The sequence below is a fragment of the Podarcis erhardii genome (genome assembly GCF_964252035.2).
Source record: "Podarcis erhardii genome assembly, chromosome: 1".
NCBI lineage: Eukaryota > Metazoa > Chordata > Lepidosauria > Squamata > Lacertidae > Podarcis > Podarcis erhardii.
Window position 1 is genome coordinate 62,390,829 of NC_138497.1, and position 14,694 is coordinate 62,405,522.

The 14,694-nt window shown below is 42.4% G+C and overlaps 2 protein-coding genes across 7 annotated transcripts in view; one reads left to right on the plus strand and one right to left on the minus strand.

Annotated features, from left to right (window-relative positions):
• Positions 1-3,010, plus strand: part of GAS2 (growth arrest specific 2) — a 118,451-nt gene extending 115,441 nt beyond the window's left edge. For all 5 annotated transcript variants that reach the window (XM_081836013.1, XM_081836010.1, XM_081836009.1 and 2 more), the window contains one exon: positions 2,092-3,010. In XM_081836013.1, the coding sequence (XP_081692139.1) occupies positions 2,092-2,310 (219 nt within the window). In that variant the 3' untranslated portion in view covers positions 2,311-3,010. The remainder of the gene's footprint in view (positions 1-2,091) is intronic.
• Positions 3,011-5,818: 2,808 nt separating this feature from the next.
• On the minus strand, positions 5,819-13,391 carry SVIP (small VCP interacting protein). Of its 2 annotated transcripts, none has more exons than XM_081838826.1 (4): positions 13,233-13,391; positions 9,533-9,583; positions 8,495-8,665; positions 5,819-7,632 (listed from the first exon to the last, which is right to left on the minus strand). In XM_081838826.1, exons 1-4 carry the CDS (start codon positions 13,293-13,295, stop codon positions 7,618-7,620), a joined length of 300 nt encoding a protein of 99 aa, XP_081694952.1. In that variant the 5' UTR covers positions 13,296-13,391; the 3' UTR covers positions 5,819-7,617. The 2 variants fall into 2 exon arrangements, with proteins under 2 accessions (XP_081694952.1, XP_081694953.1); XM_081838827.1 differs by having other exon boundaries at positions 8,552-8,665; positions 13,233-13,390.
• Between the last annotated feature and the right edge of the window lie 1,303 nt (positions 13,392-14,694).

Sequence of the window (14,694 nt, forward strand, 5' to 3'; positions counted from 1 at the left end):
ATGATAATTTGACCGACAGCCAGAGGAGATGCCCATTCTATTGTTGAGAGTTGTCTGTCAAGAGAAAATGGTGGAATAATTATAACTGAAAACTTTTCTTATGTTGACAATGATTTCCCAAGCCTTCCTAGGAAGGCTCATATGAACTAGTTTCCAGGGAAGGCGTTGATTCCTATCTGCTCCCTCCTGATATGTGTTATCCTTCACATACTCTGCCAATTCTGGACTATTTATGAACGTGATTTTGCTTTCCTGGGGCCCCTTAATGTACCTTAATGTTTTGCTTATTCTTTCTTCCTTTGGGCTCTGGGCAAAGCCAGGTATCAGTTCTGTCGCATGAGGTGCCTGCAGTTCACCATAGGGAATTCTGAAGAGCTTTGTAATTTATCTTCACTCCCAATCTGGATTTTAAAAATATCCTATTTGTTACGATAACACTTTGAGCTCAGTTCTAACACTGTCAAGGGACCATACTGAGCTCTTCTGTCACATCCACCTGTGCTGGAGCAATCTCTGATAGTAGTTATAAAAGGAATTCAATTATGGTGAAGAAAGCAAGCAAGGGGAGAGACAGAGAGATTCCTTTTCACCTTCCATTCAACCTGGTATGTTTGCAGTGGCAAATGATACACTTTTTGAGATGCCATCATTATACCCAACCCACACTATTCCTCCAATGCACATTTTTTTCACTCAAAGAATTCTGGGCATTGTAGTTTGTTAAGGGTTGCTGAGAACTGTAACTCTGTGAAGGGTAAACTACATATAAAAGTGCCTAGATTGGCAGGGGTTTCCTGCTCAGTGTCAGTCAGATATTTATTATTTGTAGCCAAGGGCCATTCTAATTTGTGGGCTCCTTTAGGAGGAAGAACAGGGTTCAATTATTATTTTTTAATGTAAAAAATGAGATATTCTAAGAATTAGTTTCATATACATTTTCGGGAATACAAATTATCAAAATTAAAAATGGTAAGGTTTCTCAGACCATTTAGATTAAAAAGTGCTCTTAGAAGTCAACATGGCTTGGAGCTGCTCCGGGTGCTGGAGCAGCTAGCTACGGCCCTGGAGATGGTATTATAGGGGAAATGGGGAAATGCAATATCATACTGTTACAGCATGATGCCCAGAATTCCCTACTTTGCAGGTCTAAAAACACAGTTTTGCTAAATGTTGGTGTGGTATTAGCAAGAGGGTTTTTTTTTGGTATAGAATTATGAATGTATGCTTCTAGAGAAGGGAGACCTACGTCAATTCCAAGTAATGCATCATGTGTACTCTGTGCGACTCTTTAAGTAGCACACATGGATATTTATTTTGGATTATATCCAGTTCACCCCTACTATAAGTAACGTGAATAGCTGTACCATGTAAGAAGCAAGATACGGTTTCATCAAATTTCTTTTTTATAAAAAAATATGTTTTAAGAAACAATGACCCTTACTACAGTAATATGCCTTTCTAGCTCTCAATAAAGAGGCAGATGAAATTTAAATTGCCTTAAAATGAGTGGGCCAGGGAGTATTTTTCACACAAAAACCACGATGCCCTGAGTAGTTGAATGAGTGACAATGTTTAATGAAATGACTATCCAGGACCCATTCATGGCACTTATACCTTTGGGCAACCAGCACCACTTTGGTCTTACTGTAATTAATATGCGAGCTATCCTGCTTGCAATATGCTCTGAATTTGGAAAGTAATCTTGTACCTACTTGGGATAATGAAATAAGAGCCATATTGTCTAAATAAAGCAGCAGTATAATTTTTTGTTCATTACCAGTTTTGGCAGGCAGGGAAGAGGAGAGGAAAGCTCTAAACTACATCATTTAGGGAGATATTAAACAATAGCGGGGCCCAAATGCAACCTTGCATTGCACCCATGAGCAAATGTATACTGTGGCAAAGCTTTGATTGCCTCCCCTGCAGTTTCTGCAATAGCATTGCAAGTGTTTAGGACTGAGCCGTTACTCCCAGTGATTTCAACAGGATTACAGTGAACTGGGCTTTGAGTGTTTTCAGGAAAAAACTTGTCGCTCGCAAACATTTCAGGAGTTATTTTCCCCCTCTCCCTCTTTTCTTTTGCAAATTCAGATGCTACACAACAAGCATGTGATGGTTCGCGTAGGAGGCGGCTGGGAGACGTTTGCTGGGTATTTGCTGAAACACGACCCGTGCCGAATGCTGCAGATTTCCCGAGTGGATGGGAAAACATCTCCGATCCAGAACAAGTCTCCGACCATCAAGGATATGAACCCAGACAGCTACTTGGTTGTTTCTGCCCATTACAAAACCAAAAAGGAGATTAAGTGAAATGTTCATTTGGGACTCTGTATATGTAGGCCCATGCTATCTTCTCAAATGTAGTTTCATTAGTTGGTGCTTTAAAAGGACTCCTGAAAATTACATGCAGACTGGAAATGGCAACCCATTTTGTGGGTTGTTGAACTGTAGAACTATTTATTTCTAGTGCTGTTCCTTTTTATAGCAAGTTACCCTTGATAGGTTAATTACTACAATCTGATTTTTAAAAAACAGACATATATTTTTAGCCAAATTATTACTCTATGAATGTATTCTTAGAATGACTTATGAGTCACATTAAAGTAACAAAATGTGATATATTTGTACAAAAAACATCTATGATTCTCAATTATTTGCCCTAATTCAGAGCTCTGTGGTTAACCTCATTATTGGCATCCAAAAAGCTCCAGTTACAAAAAAAGAAAAAAGCTGGGTAGCAGATGAGAAAAACCTCTGTCTGAGACCTTGGAGATATATTGCCAGTCAGAGTAGACACTGCTGGGCCAGATAGATATAAGGCAGCTTTCCCTGTTCTGACACACACTGTGAACTCCTCTGTTTACAGGCTGCCTCATTCATAGATGAGACCTGATTTTTTTTTTAATGCATTCTTCTGTGCACTTCATCAACCCCCACACTCCCTGCAATGAATGGGATACTCTTACAGGCAAGAGAATGCCATACTTGCATCACATAGCTCTAGGCCTATCAGCAGCTGCTGTGCCAGTGTTTACTGCATAAGAAGGTAGATAACTGGTGGGAAATGCCTGTATATTGTCTTAATATACGGCCTTTCCTAACTGGTGAAAGAAACAAGCAGCAAGCATGTATAGGTTTGAAAACAAAAGAGCAGCCTCCATAGAATGCATGCATGTGTGCCATTGAAAGCAACATTAAGAGTATTTTTCTCCTCCCCTGCTATAATCTGTTTTAAGATGTTTCAATATGGTTCATGTATGCTTTTGGTTCCTAAGCTGCATATAACACCAGATATTGACGAGATGGCAATGCGCTGCTGGACTACAAGTCAAATGCCACCTGGGATTCCCCATTCCCCTCACCCATTACTCTCTAAACCAGTGATGCTGTTGCAAAGCAAGCTATCTCAAGTGACTGCATCAGAGGTATGCATTAGGTGAATCGAAAGACAGTAATCATATTTACATCTGAACAACAGAAAGGCTAAAGCTGGCCTTGACAATGATAGAGAAGAGTGCCTTGGAATTGTAACAGGATGGAGAGCCTGTATCCTCCAAATGTTATTGGGACTAAAATTCCCATCATCCTTGACCCTTGGCCATGCTGGCTGGGATCGATGAAAGTTGGAATCCAACAATATCTGGAGGACCACATGCCCTTAGTATAAAGAGCTAAAGAGCTTCAGATTGGCCAACATTTTGGAATGGTAAGACTCACGAGCTTGTTTCATAGCTTTAAGTTACAGCTAAATGTGTAAGTCCATTCAGATTTGTTTTTCATAGTAAGTACTAAAGAACATCTGTATATCTTTTTGACATAGGAATGATTCCTGACAGTCATTCTTCCCCAAGGATAGGAAGCCTGTAGCCCCCCTGGTGTCATTGGACTACAACTCCCATCATCCTCGACCACTAGCTAGGCCTAGTGGGATCGAAAACCCAACATATGAAGGTGCACAGCTTCCCCCTCCCTGTTCTGAAACTTTCAAACTTGACATGCGAATGCAATCACCAGTAGTACTCTCATGTATCTGCTGTTTGGGTGCCTGGTATTTGCCTTTAGATTAGCTCTTCCTGGCTGTTGTGCTTGAAGAGTAACAGTATAGCTTTAGGTGGTTATAGAAATGTATAGGCAGTTATAGACCATTGTCCCACTGTGTGATGGTGGGATATTCTCTGCCGCTGGATTTAGTTATGTTTTTGAGCATATTGAATAAAATATGAAAATACTACATGCATTCTCTGTAGATAAATATTGGGGAGTGGTTATGTTACACATCTCCGTGATATATAGGAATGCTAAGGTTTTGGTTTATTGGTTTTGCTAATTTTCTTTTGTCTATACTTGACAACTTTTGTGCCTTTCCTAGAAAAATCATTGTTCGAGGATTATTTGAATGATGACTGTATAAATTTGAGCTGAAATCACATGGTGCATTAGAAATAAACAGATACTTTTAAAAAACAAACTCTCAGTGGTTCATTGCAACGTATTGCTCTCACAAACAAGTAGAGACTGACCTAAACCTACTCAGATTTTGCAGTGTTCTGGGGGCTAAACACTGTCCATGAGCATTACTTATTTATTTTATATACTAGGGCTCACGAGGCAGTTTACAGTATAGGTTTACCTACAAGTAATCCTAATCTGTAGCTATAAGAACAGTCACTTTCCGTGAGCTGCTGATGGAATGGATCTTTTGACCATCAGTCTCAATCCAAATAAGAAGCCTACAAAACTTGGGTGTTCCATGTAGGCTGGCATTGCCTTGATCTTTTCAATGCTTTGTGCGCACAAAATGGAAAATCCCAGTTGAAGGCATCAGACCTCAGAAGACAAGCATGTGTGTAACCTCTGCTCCTATGTAGTGTCATCAGATACCTGGTAACGCTCCAGGGGCATTGCATCAAGGACTCTACCTGCAACCAATATCCTTTTGATATCAAATTACATATTCGACAAGAACCCAAGATCTTTTTATACATTACTTCAAAATCCCTTCGATTTTGGTGGAACTTGCTCATTCCAAAAAATATGGAAAGGACATGGTTTGTCTACAGCTTGTGCATTGCTTTCTTTCTACTACGCGCTCAGGTTTTCAGGACAGTGGGAACAAGATCCTCACCTGCAAAAAGCTTCTGAATAGAGGCTATCTGCTCTCAAATTACTAATAACCTGTTTTTGGGTGTGTGAGACCCCTCAATCATCTTGTTGGGTTGCACACAAACAAGAAGAGGCAGACACTTTGCCTCTGCAATAGCAAATGGGGTAAGCAGGATTGTATCTTTTCCTAAGAAGTCTCAAGTCACCTTTGGAGAGGAGAGTGGTCAGAACAAATATGTAACAGGATATAAAGCTGCAATTCACAGTCTTACTCTCAGTGAAATTAAAGACACTTGGCTCCTGAAAATTTGTTTTAAAGATAATTCTGTATTAAATCCTTCTGTAGTATTTCTGGAAAATATAAGCAAACAGCACAACTCATAACACAAATAAAATTCCAGTACCTTTCTACAACACCATGACTTGCCACATAAAATAACACACTCCTTTCCTCAAACACAAAATCCACATTATTCAAAGCTCTGAAATTCAAAAGTACACAGACCTTTGAAGTATGGCAACTATAATAGCCAGAGAACTATAAAAAGTTCAACCAGTAAAGGGCTGAGACTTCACACACCTACTGTATGCACTGAAAGAACACAGTGGTTTCGCACCAATTAATGTAGAAAGTGCTGACAATGGAAAGCTCTCAATCCAACACGGACCCCCTTTTTAGGAGCTCAACAGAAGTAATAAAAGAAGCATAGGCAACTTAATTCCCAAATTGGCACTTTAATAATAACTTTTCTTAGCATCATCCTCTTAAAGGATGCTCTGCATTACTGGAAATCTAGATGTCGTAAGTGTTATTACATTGGTATTACAGCAGAAAAAAGCAGTAAGTACAGTATGAATGCAACACAAATGCCCATAATTATGTTTGAGGTATCGGTATTTTACAACGTGGCCAGGCTTTCTGCACTATATTTATTAAAGCAATCACATTACGTGAACAAATATGAAGACAGATGCTGGACTCTCTCCTGGCAGATACTACATGATACACCGTGTAAAGCTAATGAGTGAAAGGGAAATTGCCGTAACCCACAACTTTTCTCTCAAAACTGGGCCAAATGCATCACTCCCAACCCAAACCTGTGTTATTTTTGTGCCAAAGAAAGGGAAAACATCCCATTTTCAGTTAACTTGTTAAAGCACTTGGACAGTTTTAGTTATAAATACAGCATAGCTTATGAAATTCAAGACAGAGTTTGACCTGTAGGGGAAAGGCTGCAGACATTATATTACTGTGGGCTAGAAAACAAGAAACATACTTTCTTTAGTAGAAGCTAACTCAGCAGAATGTTGAGAGGTTTTAAAACTGCACATTCCTTCCAACTTAATTTCATTCCCTTTTAATGGGGTATTTTATTGTAGGGATTCATCTGCTCTTTGAAAATCAGCACCACCTATAACAATGCTGTGGGATGGGAAAAGTTAAATAACCCGTTTAAGTTAGAGGAGGTTCATTTGGGCACTTTATTTACGCGCGCGCACACACACACAAGGGTTGCATATAGTTTAGATTTTGTTTTCTACATTTTTTACTGAGAGATTTTTTTAAAAAGCCAAATATGCTTTGGGAGCATGCAAGAAACCACCAACTTAATTTTAAGCACAAAAAGTAAAGGCGAAACCATCTCCCCCATAAACTGATTTAATTCCTTAGTTTTCTTCAAAGAGATTGCATGAATATTCCCTATATTTGTTTCAGAATACTAATTTAAAAATAAAGAAATAGCCAAAAAGCAGAACATGTCAAGGCATTGTACTGTCTACCCAGCCGACATGGCAGGCATCATTCAATACCAACTTAGGGACAACTGCAGGCAGGCAAAACCATTTTGGTTTAATTGTATTTTAAGTGATTCACAATCACATACTCTCAGTGCTGTAGAAGGAAATATGAGAGATAGCAAAATAAATCCCATAAATATTGCCCACTGCCCTCCCAGAGTTAGCATTTTTAAGAATAAGACACAATTTCTTACCTCATGGTGACATTTCTCTTATATATATGAGTTCACCCTTAAAAGGCACCAAAGCTTCTATCCTCAAAATACTCACTCTCACGTTAAGATTTAAGGACTGTGACTTAAATCTTACAAGTGTGACACAAGGGGAGAAAAGGACAGAGTTAAGTATCTGGGCACACTGTAAAAAGCAGAATGGATTTCCGTAAGAATCAAGGCAGGAAAATTTCATTTATTACATACGTGTCTCTTCAGGCCCCTCAAATATGTTAAGACATGCAAAACTCTACAACATGGCAACAGAACTAGTAGGGGACTGTTGATTTTGGCCACCTCTGCTGTGCATTGTGAAGCTTTCACTTGACAATATCCTTAGTGCACATCTTTCCCCTGCCCTGCTATGGTGGCAAAGTCCTACTGCATCTTCAGAGGCAAACAATAGCAAAAACCAGACACCGAACAAGTGCCATTCAGTTGCAAGAACTGGCAAGGTCTTGGCAGTAGGATGTCTTCTTCCCTCCAGGAGCTGCCCTTGGAGTTATCCAACTTGCCACTAGGATGGGAGGAAAAAAAACAACATAAGAAGGTGAAGAGGGGATATAAATTCACAGCCTTGTTTTATCAAGGGATCTTTATCAAGATCAAGGGTTTTATTATACAAAGGAATAGGCTTACATTTTGTGAATCCAGTTCATCTGCTCATGAGAGGCCACATTTAGCTTATGCATTATTTCTTTCATATTTGGTTTTTATTGGACACCTCCAGCAATAATTTTGGACCATCAGGAATGCACAATGAATGCTTGTGTATACTCCTAGGGAATACAATTCTGTTCCACAGCATTCCACTCAAACCCCTAGGTCATCAAGTGAGGCCACTTGTGGCTGCCACACACCTTGGATTTTCATGTCAATAATACCTGCTGCAGAGCTTTAAGTGTGGTGGCACCCAGATTCTAGAATACACTCCCACTGGAAATGAGCATGGTGACAACAATTTGTTCTTTCTGGTGCCTGCTTAAGAAACTTACAATTCAACCAGTTTTGTAGCACTGCTGAATATTATCCCTGCTGGTTTTACAGATGTAGTTAATATATTCATTTTTAACTTTCTTTCTTTGTACACCTCATGACATTATCAAAGAGTGGATGGTTTATAAATTCTTTAAATTTAAAATATTTTTAAAATTATTTACTCAATTTAATGTTTTTGCTTTTAAATGTCATAAGACTCCATCGCACTCCTATTCTGAAAAATAGTTTTCAGTCGTTCAATGAAATTGCTACGCATGAAGCAAAACGTCCAAGGGATTTGGATTCCCTGTGCCAAATGCCTCAACAGCAACAAAGCACTTTACAAGACACAGTTGTCTGCAAAAAAGAAGGCAATTACTCAACTCACTCTCAATAATTACTTTAAAAAGTGGGGTGGGGAAGAAGAAATTACAGCATTTAATCTTATGCATAATTACTCTCAGTCCGCCGCCGCCTGGTCCAGGGCCTGATTCAAGGCGTTTTTCCATTTCCTCCTGTTTCCTTTTCCTTTCCTCCACAGAAGATGGATTCTTTATACCCCGAGAAGCAGACTTTAGAAAGGAACAATGAGACACAAGAATCACATGACAATCTAGAGTTTTTTAAATATATAAAAATCAATACAACAATCACATCAGATATCTTTCCCATTCTGCTTTTTCTTTCCTAAATGAATTTCAGGTATGCATAAGGCTGCTCTTTTACATAAATCTCAAATTCAGTGGATATTAAACTCATGTAAGGTAAAGGACCCCTGGACGGTTAAGCCCAGTCAAAGGTGACTATAGGGTGCGGCACTCATCTCGCTTCAGGCCGAGGGAGCTGGCGTTTGTCCACAGACAGCTTTCCAGGTCATGTGGCCAGCATGACTAAACCACTTCTGGTGCATGGAGGACTGTGATGAGTGCCAGAGCGCACGGAAACGCAGTTGTCCATGTAGACAACTGGGGTACCCAGCATGGTGTCCATGGGCCACATAGCATCCCTGGACATTCCTTGACTCAGAATCCTCTGAGCTCTTCATGGGTCCAAAAGCATCCTTCCCCAGATAGGAAAAAAAGAGGCAAGGAAGATAGATGAAGGCCTGTGCCTTGCTCTGCCCAACCATCTCCTCTTGAAACTCTTCAGAAAAGCAAACCTGTTGCTGCCCGAAAAGTTTGGGAGACTAGAGTTATTTACGATAGCCGAATATCTAGAAGCACATACTGGTGTCCTCCCCACAGCCTTTTACTGTGCATATGATACCTAGAAACTATTACTGGATATTAATTCCAAAAATATTAGCTGTAAAGCCTATACTCCAGTGCAGCTCAGGAATGGCTCTGATGCAATTTCCAGAAAACAGCCATTTATCTATTGTTCACATTCACTCAATAAGGAAGTATCTGAGTCAATCTCTGTGGCAAACACCAGGTTACCTCCATCTGCCTTTTTTCTGCAGCTTCTGCAAGTTGTCTTCTTTTCAGCTCCTGCAGAAAGGATATAAAAAAGAGCGGTTTAAGAAGTTATTTCATACCAACTTTACTGAGGAGGAAATTGGACATCCCATCAGTCTTTGCAATGCAGTAAATTATTCCCAGTTGTTGGGAACTCGAGCCAAAGTTGCCAGTTCTGCCTGCAACTGCATATAAGCTTTTCAATTTCCTAGTCGACAATGAGATGTCCAAGTGCCTCATCATTAGGCAAAAGTGCAACCAAGTGAGGCTACTGGAGGGGGCACATTTCAAGGTGGAAGAATACTGGGGTTCTACTCACCCCAATATCTAACTATGCAGTGGTGGGAAGAAAGAAGAAGACAAACAGTGAGGTGGCGTTCATTTCCCGCAGCTCAGGGGCAGAGCACATACATTGTATGCAGAAGATCCCAGGTTCAATCCCTGAAATCTTCATCTCCATGTTGAGCTGGGAAAGTCTCCGAAAACCCTGGAGAGCTGTGCCAGTCAAAATTGACAGTACTGGGCTAGATGGACCAATGGTCTGATTCAGTGTACCCCGGGTTGCTTTGCTCCTAGCCCATTTACATGCACACTTGTTTGGGTAAGAGAGGGCCTGCCACTCCAGTTCAGGAGTGGAAAGGAGTATGAGGAGGAGAGGGTGTGGATGTTTGTGCTCCAGCCCAACAACAGTGACCAAGTGAGTGACCAAGTGAGCAGTCCGGTCCAGCAGCAAAGTAAAATATGGAACATGAAGGACCTGAGGGTAGGAGAAGGGGAAATCGAAGTAAACCAGTGCCGGGAGACAGATAGACAGAGAGATAGACAAGACGGATTTAATCTCTGTGTGCTGCTGAATGAGAAGTGGTTGGAGCAGTAGCCTGGGGTCTGTCACTGGGGGGTGAGCTAAGGGGAGGTAAATCCTCTCCAGCACATTATTTTGAAGACACAAAATGTGTGTGAGTACGAGAAAGATTTCAACACAGGGAAGGGAGCTTTTGGGCTTCCAGGTGCTATACATTTCAACCCCCCTTTTTCAGTGAGGTAGCTCAAGTGTGTTTTCAAGGATCTCCCCACACCCTGCATTTTACCCTCACAGCTGCTCTAAAAGGGTGACCTTGAGACAAGAGACTGGCTCAAGGTCACCCAGGAAACTTTGTGGCTGACAGCGGATTTGAACAAAGGTTTCCTCGAGCCTCGTCACACCCTAAGCACTACTTTACAATAGCTGCCACTTTGAAAATTATAAAAATTGAACCCTTTCTAACAATTCAACTCCCACTGCTCAAGACCGTGGTCAGGATTCCTGGGAAAACATTGGGAGGGGGAGTACATTTGATACCCCCCCCCCAGTCAACCACATAGCATATCACAAATACTGAATTAGTGGACCAGGCTCCACGTGGCCATTTCCCTTGGCCTTAAACAGGCAGAACGTAGCACTTAAGTTGCTGATTAGGGTATCACGTCGACATCGTGTACACGCCTCTGCTGAAAGAACTGCACTGGCTGCCTCTATGCTACTGGGCACCATTCAAGGTTTTGCTTTTAACATTTAAAGCCCTCAGCCACTTGGGACCAAGAAGTTATCCAAGGGACCACTCACTACCACTGCCTAGTAACTGTGCTCCTCATATGAGGCACTGCTGAGAATACTGAAAGTCCCAGAGGTGTGCTTAGCTTATATAGTGGTACCCCTGGTTACAAACTTAATTCGTTCCAGAGGTCTGTTCTTAACCTGAAACCATTCTTAACCAGAGGTACCACTTTAGCTAATGGGGCCTCCCACTGCTGCCGCACGATTTCTGTTCTCATCCTGAGGTAAAGTTCACAACTCAAGGTACTACTTCTGGGTTAGCGGAGTCTGTAACTCGAAGTGTTTGTAACCCGAGGTGTTTGTAACCTGAGGTACCACTTTACTAGAAACCAAACCCTGAGCATTTAGCCCTGTGGAATCAATTACCAGCTGAAATTTAGATAGGCATCAAGCATATTGATGTTTAGGTGGCTACTGGATGTATTTTTATTTAGGAAGGCTTTCCCCAAGGTACGACCCAGCCATTTATGGATTATTAATTGTACATGGTGTTGAAATGGTTTTAGCATTTTCAGAGCCTGTATTTTATCTCTTTTTTAAATCTCATACACTGTTTCAGGCTGTGAAGCAGTTTATACACTTGTAAAACAAACAAACTATCCCAGCTGCTCTGCCTCCGACCACATTCAGCAGGCAGGTCTGATGGGAGGATTTCTAACTATGCTCAGCTAAATGTGCTTAGAATCCTCCCTGGCCCAATACACAAACCAAATAGGTTTTTTGAGGGGGAGGGTGTTTTACTCACCTGTCAATTATACTACTTTAAATGTGCATTTTATGTATGATATTCACCTGTAATGTTTTGTTTTGGTATTTTATAGTGCTCATTTGATGTTTCAATTCATATCATCACTGCTATTTTAAATCTAGAGCGGAACAGAAATGTTTGAAATAAACAAATGTATCATTGCACATCATGTAAAGGTAGGATTAAAACTTCAATTCGATACCATGGAGGGAAGATACTGATATTGCTGTAGTATCAAGAAATCAATTGGTCTATATGCAATCCCAGGAAATCAAGCTGCCAGTGATAAATATAGATTTCAGAACACAAAGTTTCTGGATTTTACTGTTCTACAAACTACCAAGTTTACCTGTAGCTTGTGTGCTATTAAATAAGGTACGTTGTTATAAAAAATGTATTGTCTGGGTTATTTTTAATAAAAATGCTATTTTTTCTGCGAAAATAAGTAAATAATCAAGTTACAATTCTACGCATGCATACATAGGAGTAAGCCCCTCTGGAGATTGTGGGTTTTGCTTCTAAACAACTACACCGTCTTGGGTTAGCTATTACGATTACCCCCGAGCATTCTCATACCAGCAGAAGCCTTTACAGAGCAATTAGACAACTGCACTTCGTACACTGATAAATATTTCAAATATCCTTGAACTATGCATCCAACAGAAGGCTTAATCTCTCTCTCTCTCTCTCTCTTATTCTCACTAACAGCAAAGTAGGTGCTCTTTTTCCAGCAGAACTCTTGTACACTCCGGAGTTCTGTTCTCCTTTTGAAGCTTAAAAACCACCACCAAACTCACTGGTCGCTATTCCTCTGTGCCTGTACCTGGGATCACTGGTGGCGCCTGCAACCTGGTGGCCCTTTTGAGCGCACGATTGTTCCAACTCTACCAACGTGTGAAGGCAAAAGCACGTAACAAGACACTCTATTGAGCGCGATAGGATTTTATTCCAAGCTGCTAGTCCTTAAGGGTGTGTCCCTGGCTAACTTCTAAGGCTTGCGATCCTCCAGCCGTTGACCTGGCCCTCGGCAGGGCTTCCTTCCAAGTAGGTTTTAAAGCTTGCGTCCCCAGGAGTTGGAAGAGATCTGATGGCCACGCTTTGCGCTTTATCCGACCCGGGAAGGGAGGGGAAAGGAGATCACTAGAAGAAGCGAAGCGCCTTCTTTCCACCTGCGCGTCGCTAAGAAGGGCGGGGGGGGGGGGAGAGAGAGAAATGTTTCGCTACTACTGAATGGCCAGACTTCTCTATGTTTGGGGACGGAGGGTGGAGTTGCATCTGGGGTGGCCCTTAATGGCGAAAGGGGGCTCGGAGGGGGAGGGAGACGGACTCCCCGCGCTTACCGGGTCGGGCGTCTCCACCACGTCGTCGGCGGCTCCCCCCATGCAGGGCAAGCACATCCCCATCGCCGCACCCCTCGGCCGGCCGCGGCCGGGCAGCGCCGACGCCTGGGAAGCAGCGAAGCAGGGCCCGCCCGGCTGCCCTCTGGCCTCCCCGCCGCCTCTCCGCCGCGACGCTGCCTTCCGCGGAGGGGCCGGCGGAGAACGGCGCCCCCTGCCGCTCCGGAGCCGGGGGGAAGGCGGGCCGCAACGCCGGAGAAGGAAGGAAAGAAAGAAAGAAGCGCGTCTTAAGGATCGGGAGAAGAAGGAGAAGGAGAAGGAGAGTCTCTCTCCATGCCAGGGATCGGGAGGGAAGGAACTGGAAGGGAAACGGCCAGTTCAGAGGACCTGCGAAGTTGCGCGTAGGGTTCTGGTCGTCTAGTCTCGGAAAAGATATTGTAGGGCATGGGAAAGGTTTAGGGGGAAAAGGACCCCCGAGATGATCCAGCCGGGGTGGGAGGGAGGGACTCCCCTTCGAGGAAAAGTCGCAGTGTTGTGGACTTTTTTCGGCCCAACCTTTTTTCGGCCATGCCCCACCTAAGCATCTCTAAAATCCTGGTGCACCCCCCCACACACAATTAATTCTTATTATTCAAAAAGTGAACTCCTATTCACGTGGAGGAAGCCTAAAAGGCCATTAACTTGGTCTAAACAAGCTTCCAAGTTGCCCCCCTTAAAAATCAAATCCCCCCCCTGTATTTTTTTAAAATATAGGTATGTGCGGGTTTTGTTTATTTCAGGGTGGTTTGTTTGTTTGTTTGTTGTTGTTAAATGACTCTGAGTCCCCTTTGGCAAGAGAAAGCAACCCATAAAGTCAGTAAATAATAATGCATTTAAAAGGTGGTGCTACTGACTAATATCATGATGAAGGTCTATCAGGCTTGTGTGTAGAGCACACCACTTTATGGAAGTGAATCATGGGCAACTTAAATACCCTCCAGGAGCCACACCTCAACGCCTGTCATGTGCGCTGCGTCAGGAAGATTTTGGGCATCGCGTGGCAGGGCAGAGTCTCACCCAAAGATGAGCTCTTGCAAGCCCACATTGTTTGCACTCCTGCCTCAGCGGCATCTGCGCTGGCTTGGTCACATCCAGCTTCATTGGATGCCTATGACCAAGCTGGCTTGGTCATGGAAGGTGACAGGATCCCCAAGGATGTGCTCCATGGGGAGCTGGCTTCAAGCACCAGGCTTGATGGCAGATGAACTCTGTGTTACAAAGATGCCTGCAAATGTGACGCGAAGGCTGGCAACATTAATCCCACTGTGTGGGAATCCCTTGCAGATGATCACAGTGGCTGGAGACAGGTCATCTAGCCACAGCAGTGACCAGAGGAGGGATGACTGCTGGGAGGAGCGCAGAAATAATAAATGCCATGGTACTTACTTTATCAAACCTTTATTAGGCATTATGGAAATAAAACCTT